Source organism: Anomaloglossus baeobatrachus, chromosome 1, assembly GCF_048569485.1.
Source record: "Anomaloglossus baeobatrachus isolate aAnoBae1 chromosome 1, aAnoBae1.hap1, whole genome shotgun sequence".
NCBI lineage: Eukaryota > Metazoa > Chordata > Amphibia > Anura > Aromobatidae > Anomaloglossus > Anomaloglossus baeobatrachus.
Window position 1 is genome coordinate 573693947 of NC_134353.1, and position 27488 is coordinate 573721434.

Sequence of the window (27488 nt, forward strand, 5' to 3'; positions counted from 1 at the left end):
TACGCTGAAGCCTCTCTCTAGGTTAAAAACCTCCTGTGTATGGGCAAGTAGGAACCTGCTCTATAGGATAAGATTACCTGTGGCAACTGGGGGAAGGGTGCACGGTCAGAAGGTATGACCCTCTTCATATAGACAAAAAAGACTGACTGCACTCCTCGACCTGACGTGTGAACAGGTGCATAACCGAACATGACATAAAATACAAAAAAACAGTTTGCACTCTGATAATGCTAAAGTATGGAAACCATGAATATGTGAACATGGACCTGCATTACTGCTAAGGAAAATCTGAGAAAAATGAGATATTTAGCATATATAAATGGCCATTTGTATATCTGCCCAGTTGCCCCTTCACGGCATATCTCGTAACTGGGTCCCTGACGCTACGCTGAAGCCTCTCTCTAGGTTAAAAACCTCCTGTGTATGGGCAAGTAGGAACCTGCTCTATAGGATAAGATTACCTGTGGCAACTGGGGGAAGGGTGCACGGTCAGAAGGTATGACCCTCTTCATATAGACAAAAAAGACTGACTGCACTCCTCGACCTGACGTGTGAACAGGTGCATAACCGAACATGACATAAAATACAAAAAAACAGTTTGCACTCTGATAATGCTAAAGTATGGAAACCATGAATATGTGAACATGGACCTGCATTACTGCTAAGGAAAATCTGAGAAAAATGAGATATTTAGCATATATAAATGGCCATTTGTATATCTGCCCAGTTGCCCCTTCACGGCATATCTCGTAACTGGGTCCCTGACGCTACGCTGAAGCCTCTCTCTAGGTTAAAAACCTCCTGTGTATGGGCAAGTAGGAACCTGCTCTATAGGATAAGATTACCTGTGGCAACTGGGGGAAGGGTGCACGGTCAGAAGGTATGACCCTCTTCATATAGACAAAAAAGACTGACTGCACTCCTCGACCTGACGTGTGAACAGGTGCATAACCGAACATGACATAAAATACAAAAAAACAGTTTGCACTCTGATAATGCTAAAGTATGGAAACCATGAATATGTGAACATGGACCTGCATTACTGCTAAGGAAAATCTGAGAAAAATGAGATATTTAGCATATATAAATGGCCATTTGTATATCTGCCCAGTTGCCCCTTCACGGCATATCTCGTAACTGGGTCCCTGACGCTACGCTGAAGCCTCTCTCTAGGTTAAAAACCTCCTGTGTATGGGCAAGTAGGAACCTGCTCTATAGGATAAGATTACCTGTGGCAACTGGGGGAAGGGTGCACGGTCAGAAGGTATGACCCTCTTCATATAGACAAAAAAGACTGACTGCACTCCTCGACCTGACGTGTGAACAGGTGCATAACCGAACATGACATAAAATACAAAAAAACAGTTTGCACTCTGATAATGCTAAAGTATGGAAACCATGAATATGTGAACATGGACCTGCATTACTGCTAAGGAAAATCTGAGAAAAATGAGATATTTAGCATATATAAATGGCCATTTGTATATCTGCCCAGTTGCCCCTTCACGGCATATCTCGTAACTGGGTCCCTGACGCTACGCTGAAGCCTCTCTCTAGGTTAAAAACCTCCTGTGTATGGGCAAGTAGGAACCTGCTCTATAGGATAAGATTACCTGTGGCAACTGGGGGAAGGGTGCACGGTCAGAAGGTATGACCCTCTTCATATAGACAAAAAAGACTGACTGCACTCCTCGACCTGACGTGTGAACAGGTGCATAACCGAACATGACATAAACTTTATATACTTTAGCATTATCAGAGTGCAAACTGTTTTTTTGTATTTTATGTCATGTTCGGTTATGCACCTGTTCACACGTCAGGTCGAGGAGTGCAGTCAGTCTTTTTTGTCTATATGAAGAGGGTCATACCTTCTGACCGTGCACCCTTCCCCCAGTTGCCACAGGTAATCTTATCCTATAGAGCAGGTTCCTACTTGCCCATACACAGGAGGTTTTTAACCTAGAGAGAGGCTTCAGCGTAGCGTCAGGGACCCAGTTACGAGATATGCCGTGAAGGGGCAACTGGGCAGATATACAAATGGCCATTTATATATGCTAAATATCTCATTTTTCTCAGATTTTCCTTAGCAGTAATGCAGGTCCATGTTCACATATTCATGGTTTCCATACTTTAGCATTATCAGAGTGCAAACTGTTTTTTTGTATTTTATGTCATGTTCGGTTATGCACCTGTTCACACGTCAGGTCGAGGAGTGCAGTCAGTCTTTTTTGTCTATATGAAGAGGGTCATACCTTCTGACCGTGCACCCTTCCCCCAGTTGCCACAGGTAATCTTATCCTATAGAGCAGGTTCCTACTTGCCCATACACAGGAGGTTTTTAACCTAGAGAGAGGCTTCAGCGTAGCGTCAGGGACCCAGTTACGAGATATGCCGTGAAGGGGCAACTGGGCAGATATACAAATGGCCATTTATATATGCTAAATATCTCATTTTTCTCAGATTTTCCTTAGCAGTAATGCAGGTCCATGTTCACATATTCATGGTTTCCATACTTTAGCATTATCAGAGTGCAAACTGTTTTTTTGTATTTTATGTCATGTTCGGTTATGCACCTGTTCACACGTCAGGTCGAGGAGTGCAGTCAGTCTTTTTTGTCTATATGAAGAGGGTCATACCTTCTGACCGTGCACCCTTCCCCCAGTTGCCACAGGTAATCTTATCCTATAGAGCAGGTTCCTACTTGCCCATACACAGGAGGTTTTTAACCTAGAGAGAGGCTTCAGCGTAGCGTCAGGGACCCAGTTACGAGATATGCCGTGAAGGGGCAACTGGGCAGATATACAAATGGCCATTTATATATGCTAAATATCTCATTTTTCTCAGATTTTCCTTAGCAGTAATGCAGGTCCATGTTCACATATTCATGGTTTCCATACTTTAGCATTATCAGAGTGCAAACTGTTTTTTTGTATTTTATGTCTAGTACTGTGGTCATGGCAGGAGTCCTCCGCGTGGGACCTAGGGCCCAACCTGGGAGCGCGCTGCGGCTCGGACCGAGAGGGGCCTGGAGGTGACGATCCAACAGGGGCCGGGGTCTGTGTAAGGACCGGTCTGGACTGCAAAGCTTCTAGCAGCTTGGCAGACCATTTGTCCATAGACTGAGCCATGGATTGTGAAAGAGACTCAGAGTTTCTCAGCAAAAAAGGAGAACTCTGTCCCTGCCGCCTGGACAGGGGGAGCAGGGGGGTCTACATGAGCCGAGGGGCCCACTAGTGACCGAGGCTCCGGCTGAGCAAGTGAAACAGGGGTCGAGCATTGCTCACAGTGAGGGTAGGTGGAACACGCAGGTAACATAGCCCCACAAGAGGTACAGGTTGCATAAAACCCCTGTGCCTTAACAGCTTTGCTCCTTGTGGACGACATGCTGTTGTCTCCTAGGAGAATGATCACTGAGGGTATAGGAGAAAAAAGGGGTATACAGCCCGACCGAACAGAAATTATATATATATATATATATAATACGTATCTATTCCGGCACCCTAGGGGGGACCAGCACCGGGTGACCGGTGTGGCTTACCGACCACTAACAAGCGGAGTGTGTGCCTCCAGATTCCCAGCCTTAGGTCCCCCGGAGCTGCAGAGCTGTTCCTGAGAATCCTCCACCGGCAAAATGCCCAAAAAATGGCTGCCGGAGATCTCAGGGGAGGAGTGGAGCCGTGGGCGGCGCCAGGAAAGTGCGGGAATCTGGGGTCCCCACAGTGATCAGTGAGGGGGGAGGAAACATGCAGGATGCTCCAGCCCTCACATCCGACGTCAGGTCGGCAGTCCCGCCCTTACCCCTGACAGGCAGGCCCGGGGGCGGGATTTTTGCGACTAGGCCGCGATGAAGCCGGGGACTAAATTTGAGACCGCGCCCGACAAGCAGGCATGGTCGGCGCGGAAGTCCGCCAGTCTTCTCAATTCAGCAGCTGCTGCAGCGTCCGGGAAGAAGGTGCGCTCCTGCACAGTCCCCAATGGGGACACAGAGTACCTTAGAGTTGCAGGGCCCGGTCCCTGAGGTTGAATAGACTCCGGTCCGGCAGATTCCCACAGGGGCTGCGGAGGGAGCACGGTCCCAGCAACTGGATGACCGTTCAGGATCCCACTTCTCCCAGAGCCGCTAAGGGATGGTGAAGGAGACGGCATGAGGCTCCGGCCTTTGTACCCGCAATGGGTACCTCAACCTTAACAACACCGCCGACTTAGTGGGGTGAGAAGGGAACATGCCGGGAGCCCCGTGGGGGCCCTCTTTTCTTCCAACCGACATAACTAATATGAGAATGCATGAGTGGATGTGTGCCTCCTTCCACACAAAGCATAAAACTGAGGAGCCCGTGATCCACGGGAGGGTGTATAGGCAGAGGGGAGGGGTTACACTTTTTAAAGTGTAATACTTTGTGTGGCCTCCGGAGGCAGAAGCTATACACCCAATTGTCTGGGTCTCCCAATGGAGCGACAAAGAAAATGATTTTAAACTCAGAAATGTTGGCCTCCTGAAAGGTTTGTACAGTAAATGCACTCGTACTTGGTTGGGGCTCCTTTTGCATGAATTACTGCATCAATGCGGCATGGCATGGAGGAGATCAGCCTGTGGCACTGCTGAGGTGTTATGGAAGCCCAGGTTGCTTTGATAGCAGCCTTCAGCTCATCTGTATTGTTGGGTCTGGTGTCTCTCATCTTCCTCTTGACAATACCCCATAGATTCTCTAGGAGGTTTAGGTCAGGTGAGTTTGCTGGCCAATCAAGCACTGTGAGTGTGGTTATTAAACCAGGTATTGGTACTTTTGGCAGTGTAGACAGGTGCCAAGTTCTGCTGGGAAATGAAATTTCCATACTCAAAAAGCTTGTCGGCAGCGGGAAGCATGAAGAGATTTGCCCGTGTTGCACAACCGATGGGGGCGGGTACGCACGCTGGCGATATCGGTACCGATATCGCAGCGTGTAAAGCGGCCTTAAGGGACCATTTTAAAGCTTAGGAAACCTTAGCAGGTGTTTTTTGGTAATTATTCTAATTTTCTGAGATAATGACTTGAGTTTTCATTGGCTGTAAGCTATAACCATAAATATTAAAAGAAATAAACACTTGAAATAGATCACTTTGTTTGTAATGACTCTATATAATATATGCGTTCCCTTTTTGTATTGAATTACTGAAATAAACTTTTTGATTATATTTTAATTTATTGAGATGCACCTTTACGTTTGTGGGGGCCATCAAAAAACGTATGGTAGTACACGAGTAAACATATAAAGCTTTATAGTGGCAGTTTAAAAGCATTGGGGGACCAGGCAGTTTCCTTTTATACTGAATTTTCTACAAAATAGCAACAATCCAGCCAAATATTATAGCCTGCAGAAACAGAACTATTAGTAACTGATGGCAGCATTGTGGCATAGTTAGCATTACATTCTTTTACTGCATTCCACATCTTAAAGACTGTAATATTCGATTTATTTATAGTACTTAACTTTGAAACAAAACTAATTAATATTGTCAAATACAACATGAGTTATTAGCTTATGAATACAAAACACTATTTTTCGTTATATTGTATTAACTAGACCCCTGTGCTAAAAAAATAAATGGAAAAACAATTTATTTATAGCCTGCAATAATATCCATCAATCTATCTTTAACTTCTATCCCAATCTGCTTGTTTAATGTTAGATTTCAAGCTTATTCAGCGTAAGAAAGAACAAAACATTTCTTCAGACCTTTAGTTTTAGGAGGGCAACATCGTGTAAACTGGAATATTATGCCATCAGACCGGACGGTTTCTTTTTGATAGCAGTTTAACAAATCTTTTAGAGTGCCAAAATTTTTCTTAGCTCCTCTGAGGTTGTATTCTCCACTCGCAGTCTTTGTTATTAAGCAGTGTTTATACTCTGGCACACCGGCATACTGTACAGAGGAAAGACATAAATATGTATAAAAAAAAAAGTAAAAATATGTTCCAATGAGAGAAAAAGCTGTATTTTTTTTTTTTGTTGAAAATAAAGTGATCTAGGTCTAAAATGGTGAAAGTGTAAGTGATTAATGTTTGTATTCCCTCAGTGGAGTGAACAGACTTTTAACCAGATTAAACATGGAGAACAAACTGGAGAAACTGGTCTGTATAAGCCGCTGATTAATATCTGTGGTGGTGATCCAATGAAAAATTTATACGAAGGGCTGCTGATAAATCTCTGTCTTTACCCAGAAAGAAACGAGATAAGATGATGAAACTTTACAGTTATTCCACATACTCTTCACTGATGTCAACACACTTTTTACATCGGTATTCCAAGTTCTGTAAGCCTGGCAAAAAGAAGAATTTTGGTTGTAGCAGCCATGGCATCAGAAATGGTGTGAAATTTGGTACCCTTTAGGTGTTTCTTCAGGTTTGGAAACAGATGATAGTCGGAGGGAGCTAGATGTGGTGAATAAGTTGGGTGGTCAACCAGCTGGAAGCCCAGTTCTGCCAGTTTTGCCGTAGTCGCTTGTGCAGTGTGTGCGGAGGCGTTGTTTGCAGGAACAAGATTCATTTGGACAGCTTTCCGCGCCTTTTGGCCTTCAATTGGTCCAAAAGTTCAGTGTAATACCTTGCATTGATGGTGGAACCCTTTTGAAGGTAGTCCACTAGCAGCACGACCTCCTTATCCTAAAACGCAGACGCCATCACCTTAGTGGCTGTTTTTTGCTCCCTGAACTTCTTTGGACAAGGAGAACCACTGTACCTCCACTCTTGACTGTTCCTTGTTTTCAGGGTCATACAAATAAATCCAGGTCCATCCACAGTGATCAGTCGATACAGGCAGTTCTTATCAGTCTGGAAATGCTGACAAATGGACCAGGAAGTTTTCACTTGCATGCTTCTCTGATCTGTTGTCAAACATTTGGGGACCCACTTTGCAGATAACTTCCTTATGTCCAAATGTTCATGGATACTGACCCAAACACATTCACAGGAAATCCCCATGATGTCTGCTATTGCTTTAGCCGAAATTCGTCAATTCTCCAGTATGAGGTTGTGCACAGCATCGACGATCTCCATAACAACAACCAATCTCGGTCATCCAGGACGTTCCTCATCATTGGTACTAAAGTGGCCTGTTTTAAATTTGGCAACACAGTTCATAACTGTGGAATATGAAGGGCACTGATCCCACAATGTCTGCGACATATCACCATGAACATCCTTTGCAGACTTTCCTTGCAGAAACAAGAATTTTATTACTCCTCTGCTCTCAGTTGCTGTGAATATCGCATTAGACTCTGCGATTTTGTTTTCCCACGTGCGTTGAACACTGTTGCCATAAGCAACAACCACAAAATTTTGAAACATATATTAGATACCTAAGGCTTTCATGTGATATAACATTCGTTACCATAGAAACAAAAAAAGATCACAAAGCCAAAGGATTATCAGCAGCCCCTCGTAGTGTTTTGTTTTTGTAACTATCAACTTTTCATTGACCCTACTATGCTTTTCACATAGGTCATTAAAGGCTTTGATTATTTCGCTGTGCCATGTTTTTCACATTGCTGCACAGGTAGAAACTATCAATCCTTTGACTACCATAGTAAAGCCTTACCATGACAGGATCAAAAAGTGTTCTGCCTTGTTTGAGTAATCAGGATTCCCAATGATTAGTGATGAGCAAGTGTGCTCAGCACTGCTCGTACTCAATTGAGTATCGGGGTGCTCGCGTAGGTCGGCTGAGTATAGCGGATGCTCTGATATTTCGTCCGTGAAACAGCGCACAGGCTTGCTTTACTGCAGGACGTATGCAAGTTTCCCAGGCAGGGAGAACCATTCACAGTTTCTGAATTGCTCTCTTAGAGGATAAATCAACGTTCTCGGATGTAGTGTGACCGAAACGACCCCCCTGCCCTTCCACCTGTCGGAGATGCTCTGCTTATGGCTGGCTGTATGTAGGCCGAGATCCAAACAGACCAATTATTGACTTTCCATAATGTTCATTACTCGTGTCAAGATCAGAGTGTCTGACCAGCTCGCAACAAGCAATATAATGCTCGCTCATTGCTTCAAATGATACAAATTTTGACTTAGGACACATAGGCAGTTTGTCCGAGGGATCTATAGTGGCCTCCTATGCTCTCTGTATAAGTTTGCTTTTATTCTACATTAGGTGTTGGCCTAACATCAAATTGTGTTAGAGTGACACACAGGCTAATGTAATAACATATAGAAGTATGCTAGCACATTATAAATTGAAATAAAAACAAGTAAAACATTAGTCATTCATAAAAAAGAAAAAACATTACAAAATGTAGTAATAATAATAATAATAATAAAAAAAAAAAAAGTGCAATGTAGTATAAAAACATCTGTATACATGCAGTGTATAAAAATTAAAACACCCCTTACATTCTAGGTGGTAAATTTAGGTTGATATCATTTTTGTTTATTGCTGAAAAAAATCTTAGTTTGATGAAAATGTTGAAATATTTGCAATTTTAGAACTTTGAATTTTTATGCCCTTAAAATAGTTAAGAAACTGACATTTCCCACATGTCTACTTTACATCAGCATCAATTTTTAAACATCTTTTTTTGTTACAAACGTAGAAGGGTTAAGTTTAACATCTTTCCAACAAAAATTACTAAACCTAGTTTATTAGGGACAACTTCACATTTGAAGTGATTTGCAGTGGCCTATATGTCAAAGAACACACCCAAAAAACGCTATTAAAAAAAAAACCCTGTAATAATCAAGGTATTGATTGGTAGTGATGATTTTTACTTCATGGATGATTTCTAAAACAAAGCTGAGGATGTGTAAGAATGAAAATTGCAAATATACCATTGTAGTGTGCAGCATTGTAGTGTGCAACATTGTAGTGTGCAGCATTGTAGTGTGCAGCATTGTAGTGTGCAGCATTGTAGTGTGCAGCATTGTAGTGTGCAGCATTGTAGTGTGCAGCATTGTAGTGTGCAGCATTGCAGTACTTGTACATTGTGCTCAGCTGGAGAGATGCTCCCTGTAAATTAAGTGGGTCTCACCTCACTACAGTATGCCAAACAAGTGGAGACCAACTATGGATAAGGCAGACTGTAGGGCTCAGAAGGGGGGGGTACACTTTTGTGCTGGATTTCTTTTGGGCATGTCAGGAGGAGGAGCCCTAGCACTTTTCCAGACCCATTGTGCTACCAGTAACATAGAAGCCCCCTATAATTCTGCTAAGCAATGATGGACAAGAGTGATTGTTTTTTGTGAAAGGACTTGAAGCTTTTATTAACAACATTTTACATAACCTTTTGAATAAAATTTTTCCTGTGCTCTACACTGAACACTTACATTGGGGTTTCCATCGAAATCTCCAAATTATGTGATTCAGATGATACGCCGCGACTATAAGGAGGGGGGGGGGGTTGTTCATCCACATTGAGGCAGCAGAGTTACTCTGGACTTTGTTTAGCCTCCGTTAAGCAGTGTCCTTATCTTCAAAAGTGCAAAAAACAGTATTTGACTGCGCTTTTATACACACATAAAGAGAAGGACTCCGTTGGATCATAGACTAGACGGTGTACACAGTGTTTTCATCTGTTTTATTATAGTGAATTTTCTGTCGGGGCGGTCATCTAAAAAATGTATTTTAGGGATTTACACAGAAACCCCAGTGTAAGTGCTCAGCGTGGAGTGCAGGTTAAATGTACACCAAGCTTTATTGCGATCTTTGGGAGGCAGAATGATTAAATATTAAATCAACAGCAGCTCAAGAATTGATATTTTATTTTTAGTGACATTCACCTTGCAGTATAAGTGATTAAACGGCTTTAGTCCTTAGGTCAGTGCAATTACAGCAATACCAGATTTTTTTTTTTTATGTATAGCTACTAGAACACACTAAAATTCCTTTCAAAATAGTACGTATCACTATGTCCAATATTGAAAACGGTTAAAGAGTATGTAGATGTGTGATTATTTGTTTTATATGTTTTGTACTCTTTCATTTTGAGCCAGATTGGGTGGAAGACCCTCACCTATTGTACAAACAATGGAATAAAAAGCACATGCCTTACTAAATCTGTATTTCACTATGTATACACACAATAGCCCAGAAAATGCTCAAAAGATTCAACATATGCATTTCCATGTAAACATGACATATTTAGTCATTTGGGGGTCTTTTACCTGCTTCAGGTTTCCAAATAAACCAAGCGGTTAAACAAAACTGAACTGGCCATTCTTCATTTCAGAAGAGGTTCTATACTTTACAATACAAGTCAATGGGAAGGCTGAATAGATGCCCAAAAAATACCCGGGTGTCTTTTTGAGCAGTTTGCAGGCATTTTTGTTTGAATGAACTTATAGAATTGCTCAGAAACCCTGTAAAAAAAAAACAAACAAAAAAATAAAACAAACAAAAAAACACCTAAAATATGCTGGTAAAAAGCTTGAAAAAAATGTCAGTGACCAAAAATCACTTGGGAAATTACAAAAAAAGGCTAAAAAAAAAAAAAAAAAAAAAAAAAAGACACTTGATAAAAAAAAAAACAAAAACAAAACAACTCCGAAAAATACGTTCCTTTATGATCTTCCTCTTTGGATGGTTTGCCTCAATGAAAAAAATGTCATGTGCATATAGCCAATGAGGGATTGATGGGAGTTTCAGGACCCAGATGGCCACCTATCTGCCTTACAATTACCATGCCTAAAACATATAGAAATCAACCTCAAGTTTACTTACCCTTTAAGTGAAACAAAAGCACATGGTTTAATGCTTACTACAGTGTAAATACCCATGCATGAACAAAGATGTAATTATTGTATGAGCTTTCTATATCGCATTACCTCTAATGCAAATGTAAGGAAGTACTTGCTGAATTCTTTAGGGCTGCAGCGAAGAATGAAAGCTCCTTTTTGGCTCCCTGTTCTTTTCAGCTTATCAATGGCAAACTCCATCCTATAGTTTGAGGGTAGAAAAATAGGAGTACAATCAAGATACATAAAAGGAATATTAAACAAATAACTGTTCAAATGATTTGAAGCAAAAATTTTAAATTATATCAGTGACGCTTAAAAGGGAGCCAGTCATCGAATTCATGCTGCCCGAAGACAAAACCGATACAAGCTCAGTAATTGATCCATGTATGTTTAGATTGAAATACTGCAGCATTTTTGTAAAAATAGATTTTAAATGGGGAATAAGCGTCTCAGCTGACTAGTCAAAGGCCGGTCCTTGGCGGCTTCACTCTGCCCTGAACGTTTTGACTAACAGGTCTCCCACCTATGCACACACAGAGGAACGGGGCCGGGAGAAGCCACCAGGGACTGTCTGTCCTTGGACTTCTCAGCTGTACACATGATAAAGGGTTCAAGTGCATTTCCAGAGACAAAAATAATGCACAATAAACATAGAGAAAATCAGTGATAAAGTAGCACAAATGAAGAGAGGACCTTGTCAGTTAAATTACTACCTAAAAAAAGTAGAGGAATGATTTGTTCGGGGGACTAGTCCCTGGAAAGTGGGTGGGATGTACGGGTAAGTTGTGTGGGTTTCGCAGCGTTCTAGGTTATTGTTAATGTTGGATATCGGTAGCCAGTAAAGATATGTGCAGAGGTAGAATGAGCAGCAGGGCTCAAGATGAAGATTGTACGCCAACGAGAAGATATTGTTGCAGCAGTCTAAGCCAGATAATTAAGGTATACATTAGAATTTCTGTTGACTAAAGGTACTGTCACACTTAGCGACGCTCCAGCGATCCCACCAGCGATCTGACCTGGCAGGGATCGCTGGAGTGTCACTACATGGTCGCTGGTGAGCTGTCAAACAGGCACATCTCCACAGCGATCAGAGATCAGCCACCAGCGACCTGTGTAACGACGCTGTGCTTCGTAACCATGGTACACATCGGGTTACTAAGCAAAGCGCTTTGCTTATAGTTACCCGATGTGTACCTTGGCTACGTGTGCAGGGAGCCGGCTTCTAGAAGCTGTGGATGCTGGTAACCAAGGTAAATATTGGGTAACCAAGCAAAGCCTTTGCTTGGTTACCCGATGTGTACCTTGGTTACCAGCATCCGCAGAAGCCGGCTCCCTGCTCCCTGCACATTCAGAGCTCCCTGCACATTCAGATCGTTGCTCTCTCGCTGTCAAACACAGCGATGTGTGGTTCACAGTGGGAGAGCAACGACCAAAAAATGGTCCAGGACATTCAGCAACGACCGGCGATCTCACACACAGTGACATTGCTTGCAAGATTGCTGTTATGTCACAAAAACCGTGACTCAGCGGCGATGTCGCTAGCGATGTCGCTTAGTGAGACGTGGCCTTAAAGGTTGAGAAAAAAAACAGGTTTGAGAAATATGTTGGAGGCAGCAGGAGATGATAAGAGCTAACAATGGGCAGTTTGAATGCAGGGGCAGAAGCAATGGTTATTCCCAGCCAGCAGACTTGTTAGACTGGGAAGTGTTTGAGAACTGCATTTAAAGGGAATCTGTCCCCAGGTTTTTGTTCCCTCATCTGAGAGCAGCATAATGTGGTGACACAGACCCTGATTCCATCAATGTGTGACTTATTGAACTGTTTGCTGTCATTTTGATAAAATCACTGTTTTCTCTGCTGCAGATCTAGCAGTTACACAGAACTCATGAATATGCTGGACTACCTGGCAACAGGCCAAGTAGTCCTGTAATTATAATCTACTGCTGATTAACCAGTGATTTTATAAAAACTACACTATGTAGCCCAGTAAGTGACACATCACTGGAATCAGGATTTCTTTTCCTTCATCATGCTGCTCTCAGATTAGGTGGCAAAAACCTTGTGACAGATGCCCTTAAATACTTTTCATAGCAGGGCTTGTGTTAAGGGACATGGGGGGGAGATGCTAGGTTACGCCATTTTAAAGTCTAAGAACCCATTTAGAGGAGTCAAAAATCTAGGAACAAGCATTTCTAGTTATGCCTGTTCTCAACTATCGGCTAGTCTAGATAAGCCAACAAGCCCCCAACAAACGAGTAACACATACGTTTGTTGAATGCAATGAATTTTAAGTCAGTTTAAAAATCAGCAGCAGCAGCACATTGACCCATTGGCCTGTGTATACAGTTAATGTGCTGATGATAATGCAAAATTCTATGGCCTGAGAACGATCACATTAACAAATGCTGTCTAAACTGGACAGTAAACCACCATCGATCGGCCCGTCTAAAGGAGAAAATAGGAAGTGAAATATTTAGAAAGAGGATACAGCTGATAAACATGTCAGCTAACCAGAATTCTAAAATACCTGGGCTACAGAGGTAAATTTATCACCATTAATAATGAGGCACGGAGGGCCGTGGGATTTCATGAGCTGTCGGAGGTCAAATGAATGAATGAAGGAGAGTAAGGGTCTTGAGGTCAGAGCCTTGAGGGGTCTTGAGCATAGAGCCTTGAGGGCACCAATACAGACAGGTCATGATGTTTTCAACTTCTCTTCAGTGACACATGTGCTTGTCATTGATTAAATTGTTTATGATTACCTAAAAATTATTTTTTGCTGGCATTATATCCCATTGTGCAAGCAGGCATTTTCCAGTAATTAGTAGCATTTATAAAATTATTGAAAACTTTAGCAGTCATATGCAAGCTTACAAAATGTTTGCAATGCTATTCTTGAGAAATGTTATTCATTGGAAATTCCCTTTCACGCAATATTTCCTCCTCACAAGGTCATGCAAAATAATTCAAATAGTAAGGCTACTTTCACACTTGTGTTGGACGGGATCCGTAGCATTGCGTTGTGTGACGGATGCACCGGATGTGTTGCATATAGTGGCACAACGGATGCTACAGATCGTAGAAAATAACGCAATCCGCTATAGGTTTTTTTCCTTGACTTCACACATCTGAGCATGCGCAGTTGTGTAAAGACGGTTGCGTTAACGGAATCCGTCAAATGACGGATTGTAACGGAATCCGCCACCATAGGCATCCATTATTAAAACAACGGACACCAACGGATTCCTGCAGGTTGCGTTTTTTTTGACACTCCGCCAAGCACAAAAAACCGCTACATGCAGCGTTCCATCCGCCCGACGGTCACTGACGGTCAGCGTCAAAACAACTGATGCGCCGTGGGACGGATGCAAGACCATCCGTTGCTATCCGTAGCTAATAGAAGTCTATGAGGAAGAACAGCTTCCTGCAACGGTTACCGTAATTCCTCAAGGCTGCGGATAGCAACGGAAGCCGTCCAACGCAAGTGTGAAAGTAGCCTTATTGGATATTTATGGAAGTATCATTAGTGTAAAACACTGTAATATTGGTAGTTTGATAAACAATAGGAATTTCTACATATGTGGTCAACAATTAATACGTCTCCTTTATGACAGGAGAATGAGGTAGGGACAGAGACCCCGATGCCAGCCATGTATCTGTTTGGGTATGTGCCCACGATTGTGTGTTTTCGCTACATTGTACAGTAGAAGCACAGTGGATGGGATTTCTAGAAATCCCATGCACACTGTGCTTTTTTCCACAGTGTAAAGTTACATGTGGCGTGGCTTTCCAAGCCACAGCATGTCAATTTATGCTGCGATGATGGAAGTGTTACCCGCAGGAAGGATACAGGAAAAGTCCACAGCGGCCTGAACACCAATTGTGGGCATGGGCTGCAGCGGTCTCCTGCCGAGAACACTCACTGCGTCCAGGATGCTGCGTGTCCTGATCGTGTGCACACATTTAGTTTTCTGGTTGCAGCAGTTACAACAGAATCACAGTTTTCTCAGCTTTCTGTGTGCATTGTATTATGAGAGAGAGCTTTTAATCAGTGCTGGGGGTGCATTTGGACTGGCGTTCATAAGACCAGTTGTACAGTAATGATAATCTCCTGCTGATAAAACAATGATTGTATTGAAACATCAAACATAGCCCAGTAAGTGACATATCACAGGGTTCCCGCTACTACATTATGCTGCCATCAGACTACATAACAAAAACCTAGTGACAGATTCTCTTTAAAAGGTGTTTAAAAGGATGTATGGCTTAAATAGTGAGAAATCCTTGCTATAAACATATTATTATTCTAAATACGAAGGCTTGAATTAAAGAAAATAACATCCAAAAATTCTAGCTGCCCTATCGAAGGCCAAAAACTAACTCAGAAGCCTGTTAGGTCAACAACAAGAACACTTAAAGGGACCCTGTCATGTCAAAAATATGGGATCATTCTATAGGTTAGTAATGCCCAGCTGCAGGCTCTGCACTGTATAAGTAGAGATTCAGCTGTCAGCAATGCTGAGGCATCATTAATTGCCAGCAATTCTCAGACAAATGTGGCACTGCATTTTTACATAGTCAAGCCACCAACACAGTTAGTTTAAAGGGAATCTGTCAGTAGAATCCACCCTATTAAGCCACCTACATGGGCATGTAGGTCACAAAGTTTATGGGTATGACATCAGCACAAGTCCTTCTAGTCAGTTAATAAAACTATTCTATAATAGAATTAGCATAAATAACATTGGGAGGACAAACAGGCAGGGGGCGGGAATCTCTATGAAATCCCACCCCAGTTATTAGCTGATCGGCAGCTGATGTCATTCAAAAAGCTGCTCATTTACAAACTTTACTTGCTTGTGTTTCAAAACCTAAACATCCGAGCTGACCACTACAGGTGTGTATAGAATGAGCCTGATAGTGCCAGTATAGCACTGGCTTTAGCTTATATCCGAAAATCCTGGTGGTTGGTGTGCTTTAAACAAAGCATTAGAGCAAAGTGGTACTCATTACATGTCTCACTCTAGTAATACCTATCCCTTTCATTAAAATAAGCTCTGGAGGCAGATTCTCAAGATCTGGGCTGGGCACATGTATATTAACAGCTCATTTGCATAATAAGAAAAATATGAATTTCTTTGGAGTAAGAGATCGGATTGCAGATCCCATTGTATCACATTTTTATTACCTACATGCCCATCTCAACGGCTTAGGAGGGATGATCCGAGTGACAGATTCCTTTTAAAACAACCACAGGTAAGACACATCACAGTGAAGTCTTAAAGGGAATCTCTCACCTAATCTGAGAGCAGCATAATGTTGAGACAGAGACCCTGATTCCAGTGATGTGTCACTTACTGGTCTGCTTGCTGTAATATTGATAAAAATTACTGTTTTATCAGCAGGCGTTTATCAATAGAGGACTAGTAAACTTGCTGCCAGGTAGCCTTCCAGAATCATGAGCTATGTATGACTGTGCACCTACCACTGATGGATAGGTTTATGTGTAAACTTAACAGACTGAAACCTGCCAATCAGTTAAGTGGGCTAGGATATACAGAGCTCCGCATTCAGAGAAATTGAAGACCTATAGCAGATAAAACAGCAATTTTGTAAAAAAAGTACAGCTCTCAGCCCAATAAGTGACACATCGCTGGTAGAAAAAAACTTAGCAAAAACCTGGTGAAAGGTTTCCTTCAAAGATCATCTTCTTTATCATCAGACATGTGCCTGACAATGTTCGAGCAGAAGGTTTACTCTGACAGATGGAGTTCCCTTTAACCCTCAAAGTCTAATCTATACCAAAACCATGAGAGATCACATACTACATGCTAACCAATGGCCAACTAAGGCTACTTTCACACATCCGGTTTTTGCTCTGCGGCACAATACAGCGTTCTGCAGAAAAACCGCAACCGTTTTTTTTGCCACTGGTTGCGGTTTTTTTTGCATAGACTTACATTAGTGCCGTATTGTGCCGCATGGGCTTGCGTTCGGTCCGGTTTTTGCTGCATGCGGCAAATTTAGCAGATGCCGCGGCCGGATGGAACTTTCCTTGGAACATTTTTTGCTCCGGCAAAAAAAACGCATCGCGCCGCGGCGCATTTTTCAATGCATGCCTATGGACGCCAGATGCGGCGCGATGCGGAAAAAACGCATCCGGCCGCCGCATGCGGTTTCTTCCACTGCGCATGCTCAGTAGCGTGCCGCAACCGGAAAAAAGAGGACGGGCCGCATGTAAAAACTTATGCAAAGGATGCGGTGTTTTCGCCGCACCCGTTGCATAGGTTTCACAGCCGGATTGAGCCGCACTGCTCCAACCGGATGTGTGAAAGTAGCCTTAAGGCCCCGTCACACTAAGCAACATCGCTAGCAACATCGCTGCTAATGAACAACTTTTGTGACGTAGCAGCGATGTTGCTAGTGATGTTGCTTAGTGTGACATCCAGCAACAACCTGGCCCCTGCTGTGAGGTCGTTGGTTGTTGCTGAATGTCCTGGGCCATTTTTTAGTTGTTGCTCTCCCGCTGTGAAGCACAGATCGCTGTGTGTGACAGCGACAGAGCAACAACTGAATGTGCAGGCAGCAGGAGCCGGCTTCTGCGGACTCTGGTAACCACAGTAAACATCGGGTAACCAAGAAGCCCTGTCCTTGGTTACCCGATATTTACCTTCGTTACCAGCCTCCTCCGCTCTCACTGTCAGTGCCGGCTCCCTGCTCCTTGCATGTGTAGCTGCAGTACACATCTGGTAATTAACCCGATGTGTACTGTAGCTAGGAGAGCAGGGAGACAGCACTAAGCAGTGTGCGTGGCTCCCTGCTCTCTGCACATGTAGCTGCAGCACACATCGGGTAATTAACCCAATGTGTGCTGTAACTAGGAGAGCAGGGAGCCAGCGCTAAGCATTGTGCGCTGCTCCCTGCTCTGTGCACATTTAGCTGCAGTACACATCGGGTAATTAACCCGATGTGTGCTGTAACTAGGAGAGCAGGGACCCAGCGCTAAGCGGTGTGCGCTGCTCGCTGCTCTGTGCACGTGTAGCTGCAGCACACATCGGGTAATTAACCCGATGTGTGCTGTAACTAGGAGAGCAGGGAGCCAGCGCTAAGCGGTGTGCGCTGCTCTCTGCACGTGTAGCTGCGTGCGCTGCTAACCAAGGTAAATATCGGGTTGGTTACCCGATATTTACCTTAGTTACCAAGCGCAGCATCTTCCACGCGGCGCTGCTGGCTGGGGGCTGGTCACTGGTTGCTGGTGAGATCTGCCTGTGTGACAGCTCACCAGCAACCCATGTAGCGATGCTCCAGCGATCCCTGCCAGGTCAGGTTGCTGGTGGCATCGCTGGAGCGTCGCAGTGTGACATCTCACGAGCAACCTCCTAGCAACTTACCAGCGATCCCTATCAGGTTGGATCGTTGTTGGGATCGCTGGTAAGTTGTTTAGTGTGACTGGGCCTTTAGACAGTCAGCAGTGATATACAGTTGTTTGCCAGGATAATAGCTAATTGCAGGAGTCCCCTTTTCCCAGAGTAATCAATACAGATCAGGTGGTTCTCATCTCAAAGAAAAAAGTAATAAGCACAAGGTAACACACAAAGAACCGTGTCGGGAATTTCCCACTTGCAAAAAAAGGTCAAGTTCTGAATGTCTGCTTTGAGCAGATACCAAAAAGGTGTAATCAGGACCACTGGATGCTCTGGAATTCAGTTTTAACCCAGATGGCCATTGGACTTGCTAAGATGGGAAGAATATTTGGTTTACCAAAGTCCCACAGCCTTGGTCAGAGTAAATTGGATGTTGTCGTCTCCCACGTTCACAGCAAACAGGACCAGAAAGGGGATGACCCCTGCCCACACCTTCTTTATAGCAGTGTCAAAAGAATTACTGGTGAGAACAAATGTCAAACACCAGAGACTCACTGATGATTTCCCGCTCAATATTTCTAATCCAGGGTCTCTGATTTCTTTCATTTTTACTTTTAACATTTTGCAAGAAACAGTAATCATACAACACAAAGCATAGATAAAATGAAATTGGAGACAATTTGGTAAATGGGAGAACATTTATATGGAGGAAATAAAAGAGCAAAGATTTTCTGGTTAATAAAAACAACTAGACTGAATAAGAGAACACCAAGCCACACGCAAGATGATAGAGTAATATAGCCACCAAGACACTGGCCGGCAGGCTGCAATTTAAGAGAAAAGACCTAACAAGAACATATCAAGGCAACACTTAAAAAACAAGGGAGCTTTCACACCAAGGACTACTGACATTGTGGAATTGAGCTGCAGAGTCTCTATTACAGAAGGTAAACATTTTTTGGAGAGACCCCGCATCACCAAGTAGGTGCCGAGGAGAACATTAGAACAAAAAAGAAAAAGAACTCCGGCACTCATAGAACCCCAATAAGTAAACAGGGAATGGAATATCTTATAGATTCTTTATTCAGAGAAAATAGGTGTAAAACAGTCCGTAAACAGTTATTGACGTTTCGGCCCCAGGCCCTTATCAAAATCGGACCATCAGATGGATTAACACAGAGAATATGTGGGTTAATTTGCAGGGAATTATCATCGCTGAATGACCTGTAAAGAGGCTAGGTGGTGAATAGGATAGGTAGGTGTATTAGTAGGTACACAGGTAACGGGCGTCGCTATAGTAACCAACAGCCTGTAGAGGCTTAATGAGATGTATGAGTCCAGAATATGGACGACAGGGTCCTAATATTAATATCAAGGAATGGGTTAATAGTGCCCCGGGTATATCAGGGATCCAGTGTTGCCTGCATAATGACCTAAACCTAATAGGTGACAGTAGGTATAGAGAAGGGGGAGTTTAAACATAGGAATCAGGACAAGGTCAATTTCTGTGCTATTGGAGCTGGAGCATGTAATGGCTGGAGGGAGTTATCGCCTTGTATTGTGAAGAGGTCTCATGCCAGAGTGAAACAGTCCTGGAATCTCCTGCCATGTGCCTGATATACCCGGGGCACTATTAACCCATTCTCTGTGTTAATCCACCTGATGTTCCGATTTTGATAAAGGCCTGGGACCGAAACGTCAAAAACTGTTTACGGACTGTTTTACACCTATTTTCACTGAATAAAGAATCTGTAAGAAATTCCATTCCCTGTTTTACTTATTGGGGTTCTATGAGTGCCGGAGTTCTTTTTCTTTTTTCTCTATTACAGAAGGTGACTTTCAATGGGGAACTCCAGCATCCTTTTGTCGAGTTCACCATTGACTTGCATTACACTCAGGTACTCGAGTTGCGCCCATCCAAGCATCCATCTGCTCGTTATGAGTACCTAAGCACTGCAGTGCTAGCTCATCACTATTTGTGACTTAACTTCTGCCTTCTGGACAGTCAGAGGATCCGGTCACAAGATGGCGTCGTGGGACAGGAGCGGCAACTATTAAAAGGTGAAAATGCTGGAGGGTGAGTAAAGGAACAGGGGCAGGGAACTTAAATTAAAAGCATCACTCCACAGGTGAAAAAAACCCACAAAAAAAAACAACAATCACTGGAGTGGTGCTTTAAGTGGAACCTAACAGGTACCCCATGTGCCCAGAACCACCAGCAGTTGTGTCTACCTATCTAAATTCCCTGCCTAACAGTCCCTTTATTACATTGGAAACAAACACATTTTTTGAAAAAGTATTTCTAAAGTCCGTTTATGATATGCAAATTAAACCTTTGACTAGTTGATGGGGCATAAGTTTCCACAGACTAGTCGATCCACTTAACATGACTTATAAGAGCGGGCATCTTTGCCAGCACTCTACAAATCTAGCACATGTGCACGGCTTTGTTCACTCACGTCACTGAGCCTCTGAAGCCGGGTGTACATGATCTGGCTTCAGAAAGGCACACTGAGCATCATCGAAAGTGCAGAAGACAGTTGTTCTTCATCTCTTCTGTGTATGGGAGCCATCTTATGCATTTCCAGGACTCGTACACCAATCTTCACAGGCTCAATGAGGTTAGTGAACAAAGCAGTGCACATGTGCGAGATGTTGTTATGTCCACAGGGTGTGACAACATGCTAAGTGGGCTGACTAGTCTTGGGAAACTAGCGCCTCATCAACTAGTCAAAGGGGTCATTTGCATATCATAAACAGACTTTAAAAATACTTTTCTAAAGATCTGTTTGTGTCCAATGTAATAAAGGGACTGTTAAGCAGGGAATGTAGATAGATAGACACAACTGCTGGTGGATCTCTGGGGACACAGGGGACCTGTCAGGTTCACTTTAAAGTAAAATAGTAAAGATTAGAGGCCTTACAGTTCCCCTATTCTTGTCCTCCAGAGCAAAATCAGCTGTTTGCTAAATGTGCTCGGAACTGAGGAAACAACCTAAGAAATTGTAATTGGTGGTGAAAAGTTGAACTTGATGGACCTAGGTCTATTTTCAACCTATATAACTACCGTTTTTCCCCGAAAATAAGCCCTAGCAGAAGTTTTCAGCAAGGCCTAAATATAAGACCTATCCCAAAAATAAGACCTAGTCGCGGTTTAATAATGAAGTGTCCATGCAGCTAAAAAAGTTAAAGAATACTGCAGGACACTTCATTATAGAAAGCAGAACCCCCCCCAAAAAAAGAAGAGAGAGAAGACCCCACGATTATACTAATCAGACGCTGAACGGGAGCAGTGGAACACATCAAGGACCTGCGGCACCCACACACATCAGATCACATACACTCATGAGATCACGCACACACACACACACAATCACACATCAGATTGCACACATGCACACACAATCACCACATCCAGCGATATCGATTGCTTCTGGCTGGTGTACGGTAAGGACTTTGGATGCTGTGCAGTGCAGCCCCAGGACTTTCAAGTGGAACCCATGGAGGACCCAGTGGTGGAACGTATCATAGAGACAAGAGAGCAGAGAGTCCCCTGCTGGCTGGAAGCAAATGGTATCACTGGATGTGATGTGTGTGTGCGATCTTATGTGTGTGTAAATGTAACTTTGCTGCAGAGCTGTGTGTGTATGCACGGAGCAGAGCTGTGCATGTAAGTGTAACTGTGCAGTAGAGCTGTGCGTGCACGCACGTAGCAGAGCTGTGCATGTAAGTGTAAGTGTAACTGTGCAGTAGAGCTGTGTGTGAGTGTGCACACACGTCGCAGAACTGTGCACACGCGTAGCAGAGCTGTGCATGTAAGTGTAACTGTGCATGCAGCAGAGGTGTGCGTGTGTACGTACGTGTGTGCGATCTGATGTGTGAGTGTCGGCCAGAAGAAGGGGATGCACTCCAAAGACATACAGAGAGGGAATTTAGATTTTTAGCCCCGATGAGGACATTGTTCCTGATGTATGTAAAGCGCTGTTCTATATAAAAATAAAGATTTATTTTTATTTTTTTAGAAGCAGCATGGAGCATATGTGCTGGGAGCACCCGCCGAGGATCGCATAACGACCTGGGAACCACACAGACGCCTGGGGTCTGGTATGTATGATGATCCTCTGAAGGGAGATCTGCATTTTTATTTTTTTTTTGGGAGGGAAAACATGTTTCCCGAGAATAAGCCCTCCCCCGAAAATAAGACCTAGTGCTTTTTTGTGGACAAAAAAATATAAGACAGTGTCTTCTTTTCGGGAAAACCGGGTATGCAACCTCTTCAAATGTGCCCCAGCAGGGACAGAGGGTAGCTCTGTGCTTTAGACAGCTCATGTTCCTATACTTCTAGGTGGTGCAATGACATATTGTGTGTAGCAAAAACTTCATGATGCCCTCCATGAGAACAGAATGCAATAGTGACAGAAACTGCAATGTGAACAGTGTGGCTCTCATGTATGATTACGGTGTTGAGTGGTCAAATAACAGCATAAAGGAGTTTTCTCAATAACATAAATGATTGAAATAGCAAAAGGCTTCTAAACACAAGTAATTTTCCAATATTCCTCTCATCAAAAATCCTCTCCGTTTTCAAGAATGGAAGTATTTTTAATTCTATTGCTTATGGCTCGTTGCTAGGGTTACCAGCCACCTCTAAAGTCTAAGACTACTTTCACACTTTAGTCTTTTTCCATCAGTCACAATCCGTTGCCTTGAGAAAGTACGGTATCCTACAAAGTATTTTGCAGGATTCAGTTTTTCCCATAGACTTGTATTAGGCTAGTTTCACACTTGCATTCAGCGCATTCCGTCACTATGGAGAATAGCGCAGTCCGTTAACGCACTGCGCTATTCTCCATAGACTTGTATGGACGACGCACTGTAACGCAAGTGTCTGCGTTGCATTCGCTGGACGACGCAGCGTCGTTCTTTTGACGCTGCTTCGGGCGGATGGAACGCTGCATGTAGCGTTTTTCTGCGCTTGGCGGAGTGTCAAAAAAACGCAACCTGCAGGAATCCGTTAGGCGTCCGTTGTTTTTATAATGGGCGACTATGGTGGCGGATTCCGTTAGAATGCGTCATTTGACGGATTCCGTTAACGCAGCTGTCTTTACACAACTGTGCATGCTCAGATGTGTAAAGACAAGGAAAAAAAAACTACAACGGATTGCGTTATTTTGTACGATCTGTAGCATGCGTTGTGCCACTATATGCAACGCATCCGTTGCATGCGTCACACAACGCAATGCTACGGATCCCGTCCAACGCAAGTGTGAAACTAGCCTTAATGACGGATTGCGACTGATGGCCTTGCGTTGCATTCATCGCGCAAGGGATCAGTCGTGGAATGAAAAAACTCACTGCGCATGATTCTGTCGCAATCCGTCAAGAGGTAGAATGGCTGTCTATGGTGCTGGATTCCGCCGTAATCCGTCACACGACGGAATCCAGTGCTGGATTCCATCATTTGCTACTGAGCATGCCCAGTATGTACACAATCACATTGCAAGGCTCCAGATAGGCTTGATAGGAATAATCCACACACAATTTTAGCTATAACAACATTTATTCTGCCCCTTTCTCTACAAACTGTCACAGATGGCCTATGAGAACACAGTAATAGGTCACCAAAATGTCTGACACTCCCATTGGGCTGTCCCAAAAACAAACGGATCATGACGTAACGGAAGTGACGGATCAGTTATTTCACAGGATTCCTGTGAAAGGAATCCTGTGAAATAAAACATCCGTTGCATCCGTAGACAGCTAAAAAACGAAGGATCCATTGTTCCTTCGCAACGACTGACCTAACAGATTTGAAACGACTGAAGTGTGAAAGTAGCCTAAGGTGGAGAGCCCTCTTGGGCAAATAATACAGCGCTTGCAAGCTCCTCGCTATAAAGCTTGCAAGCAAGGCCCTGAGGGTGGATTGATTGCTTTGTCTAGCTTCATTGTCCCTATGCTCCTTCAATAATGTAGATGCACAGCTGTCACTGCTTGCAGCATTGGAGAATACACAGTTTGAGCCAAATGCTTAAGCATGCTGCTGATCCAAACCCCATCAATCAGCAGGAGCGTACTGCTCCCTGAAAGATGCTTGGAGGAAAAAGAGCGGTGCACTCTTGTAGTACTATGTTGAGAATACCCCTCCTTATTCCTTGCAAGCATTTTATTTCTGATATGCAGGCACTCTCCACCCTGACGCTGAGTGAAAGGTTTCCTCTTATATACAGTAACAAGGAGAAATCTACCATACAACTGCAGAGTGGTGGGATGAGGCTGTATATCATAAATACTGAGGACTCTCCCTATAAAGGTCAGCTATGAATAAAGGAATTCTATTAATTTTGCATCGATCACGGATCCCCTTTTGATTGACAGCTCTAGCTTTAAAGAAAAAAGATGGAAAATACGAAGGTGCACTTAGCAGTTTGGCCACACCAAGGGTGTACTGTAAGATGAAAGATGGACATGCCAATCCAGGGCATCTTCAACCAGCGCAAAACAATGTGGTCTTTTGCCACATGGGTATAGACTAGAGAGAATGCCAGGATGAGTAATCATTGGGGTGGTAAAGTCGGACTTGACCATGGGGCATAAATAAGTTTCCTTCACTGCAGAGAGCAATAACTGGGCCGAGCAGGAGAATAATACTAAGAGGAGAAGTACTGTGATTTATGTGGTAGAAAGCAAAGAAATCCAAATGTATATTAAACAGGTTGACTTATGTATGGACTTACTCCAATAAAGGGATATTAAAATTCATATTCGGTCTCATAGACTGGTATTGCAATAAACGGCAATAGAGAACCTTTAGCAGAACCTATTTTGCCACCTAAAATCTATAACTCAGGAAATTCATCACAGACCCATACGACCATTTCTTGGAATAGCTCTCTGAGATGGTAGATTTTGTGAGGACACTGCGGTAGAATACATATAGCTTAATTGAAACAATTACAGACTTCTCTTGTCAGGGTTTTTAACAGCGGTTTAACATTTTGGCTATAACGAAACATGTGACGGCTTTGTAGAGAGAACACTTTGTGCTACCATTTCTTTACCATGGTAACCTACAGCTACACGGGAACGCAGCTTTACCGGCCTGATTAGAAGACACTTTCAGGGTCTGGAACAAAAATCCTCTACGAGCTGCAAGGAAACAAACCCCACCCAAGAAAAGGATTTCATCAACTTTCCTTATTGGGCTATGAAGCTGTGGCAATATAAGCTCTTCTCTGGTTACAAAAAAAATAACACGTACGCGTTCAGATCACAGCATTATAGCCATGAGACAATTACAGGAATAGCAGCAGCCATGTCCTAATTAGTAAGAACACCATGATAATGAGGAGCTAATGAAGTGCAGACTGAGCAGGTGACACAGACCAGGTATCTTGGCACCATGAACAGTGCCAATGATTATATGCTGGGAATACAATGGCATATACTATAACCCCTTCATGACATTACTTTTTTACTTTTCCATTCACATAGACAGATGAGAGCTTTTTTTTTAATGGGATGAGTTCTACTTTTGAATGACACCATTCATTCTACCACGTAGTGTACTGAGTAGGGCTGATCGAATCCGCCAAAATTCGGGACCGGCGGATCCCTGCCGGATTGAAAAAAAAGATCAGGATCCGCTCCGGATTCCTGTGCCCATATAAGTCTTATAAGCCTATGGGGACCAGAATCCAGAGATTAAAAATGTTTGTGGAAGGGATACGGGGGTGGGGGAGGAAATGTTGCTGACTGTAACCAATTACAGGCGGCAGGATGGCCAAGCGGCGGTGAAAGCAGTGTAAATGTCTGCGGGTCAGTATGGTGAGCATGTATGTCTTTCAGAAACACATGCACGTTCCTGTCAGAAGTGTGCGGCTGTGCCGGTGATGCGCTGTCAGACTCATACAAGTCTGACATGACATCAGCCAGCACTCTCTGAGCATGCATGTACACAGAAACACATTCACGCTCCTGTCAGAAGTGTGCGCAGCTGTGTCAGTGATGCGGCTGTGTCGGTGAACCGACATGCGGACCCCCCTAATTTTGATACCCAGCCATGATAATGGCGACTAAGGGCTGGTATTCTCATCCCGCAGCCGCCCGATATTGCCGCATCTATTAGATGTGATAATCCCGCTGCAATACCGGCTCTTCTCAATTGCCCTGGAGCGGTGGCAATTGGGGTAATAAGGGGTTAATAGCAGTGCACAGCTGCTACTAAGGCCTAGGTTAGTGTGCTAGCACAGGCGTCTATGAGATACCTCCATCACACTAACATGTAAATGATAATAAACAAACACAGACACAGAGAAAAATCCTTTATTTGGAATAATGTACAAAACACACCCTCCTCCACCTTTTTATTACCCCCAACACCCTGCAGCTCCGATGTAATCCACACGAGGTCCCACGTTGCTTCAGCTCTGCAACATAACACAGCCAGCGGCCATAGAGCACGGCCGCTGGCTGTGCAGACAATTACTGAGCATCGCGGCACGGCAAGCAGATACTGTCAAAGGCTGGAGGCGCGTGTGCCTACAATCAGTCACAGACGAGAGGACAGCCGGTGGGCAGGGAAAACACGGCAAGCGGTGTGTATACGATGCACAGTACAGGAAATGAATGTGCGACCCGGGAAGCAGTGTGCCGCCATGACACAGAGTCTCGGTAAGTATGAAACGCTGTTTTATTTCGGTTTTTCTTTATTTTTCAATTATTTTCCCCAGTGCCGGATCCAGATCGTGCATCCGAAATCACGGATCCGGGTCCGGCACCCGAAAATCTTTCAAACCGCACAGATCCGGACATTTACAGTTCGGATCTGCTCAGCCCTAGTACTGAGAGATGGGAAAAAAAATACCAAGTGCGCTGAAATTGCAAAAAAAAAGTACAATTCTACAATTGTTTTCTGTGTTTTTTTTTTTTCTTCTTATTTCCCATGTTTACTATACAATCAAAACTGACTAGGCATTATCACTCTTCATGTCCGTACGATTATGGAGATACTAAAAATATAGCTTTTTGTTTACTTAAGTGGTGACAATTTTGGGGGAAATTGGTTAAAAAATAAATGATCATTTTGCTTTTGTCACCAGAACTGTAACGTTTTCTTTTTTGAGATCTGAAGCTGCATGAGAGCTACCGTATTTTTCGGTTTATAAGACGCACAAGATTATAAGGCACACCCGAAATTCAGAGCAAAAAAGGGTGAAAAAATGGGGTCCATCTAATAATCCGGGGGTGTCTTACCTGAAGGGACAGCAGTGGTGGTGAAGCGGGGTCACAGGAGGCAGGAGCGGTGGGTGTCCCAGATGCTGTCCCAGAAACGGTCAGCTGTGCTGAGGCGGCGGTGGCTGGTGCAGTTGTGCTGGTGCTGGTGCAGCAGTATTGGGGCTCGGGCAGTGAGGGC

At 43.6% G+C, this 27488-nt stretch overlaps 1 protein-coding gene across 3 annotated transcripts in view; it reads right to left on the reverse strand.

The window, feature by feature from the left end:
• JAK2 (Janus kinase 2) overlaps positions 1-27488 on the reverse strand; it is a 329829-nt gene that overhangs the window by 47977 nt on the left and 254364 nt on the right. For all 3 annotated transcript variants that reach the window (XM_075317543.1, XM_075317563.1, XM_075317553.1), the window contains exons 9-10: positions 10800-10911; positions 5716-5902 (exon numbers count right to left, since the gene is read on the reverse strand). In XM_075317543.1, coding sequence (XP_075173658.1) covers positions 5716-5902; positions 10800-10911 — 299 coding nt within the window. The remainder of the gene's footprint in view (positions 1-5715; positions 5903-10799; positions 10912-27488) is intronic.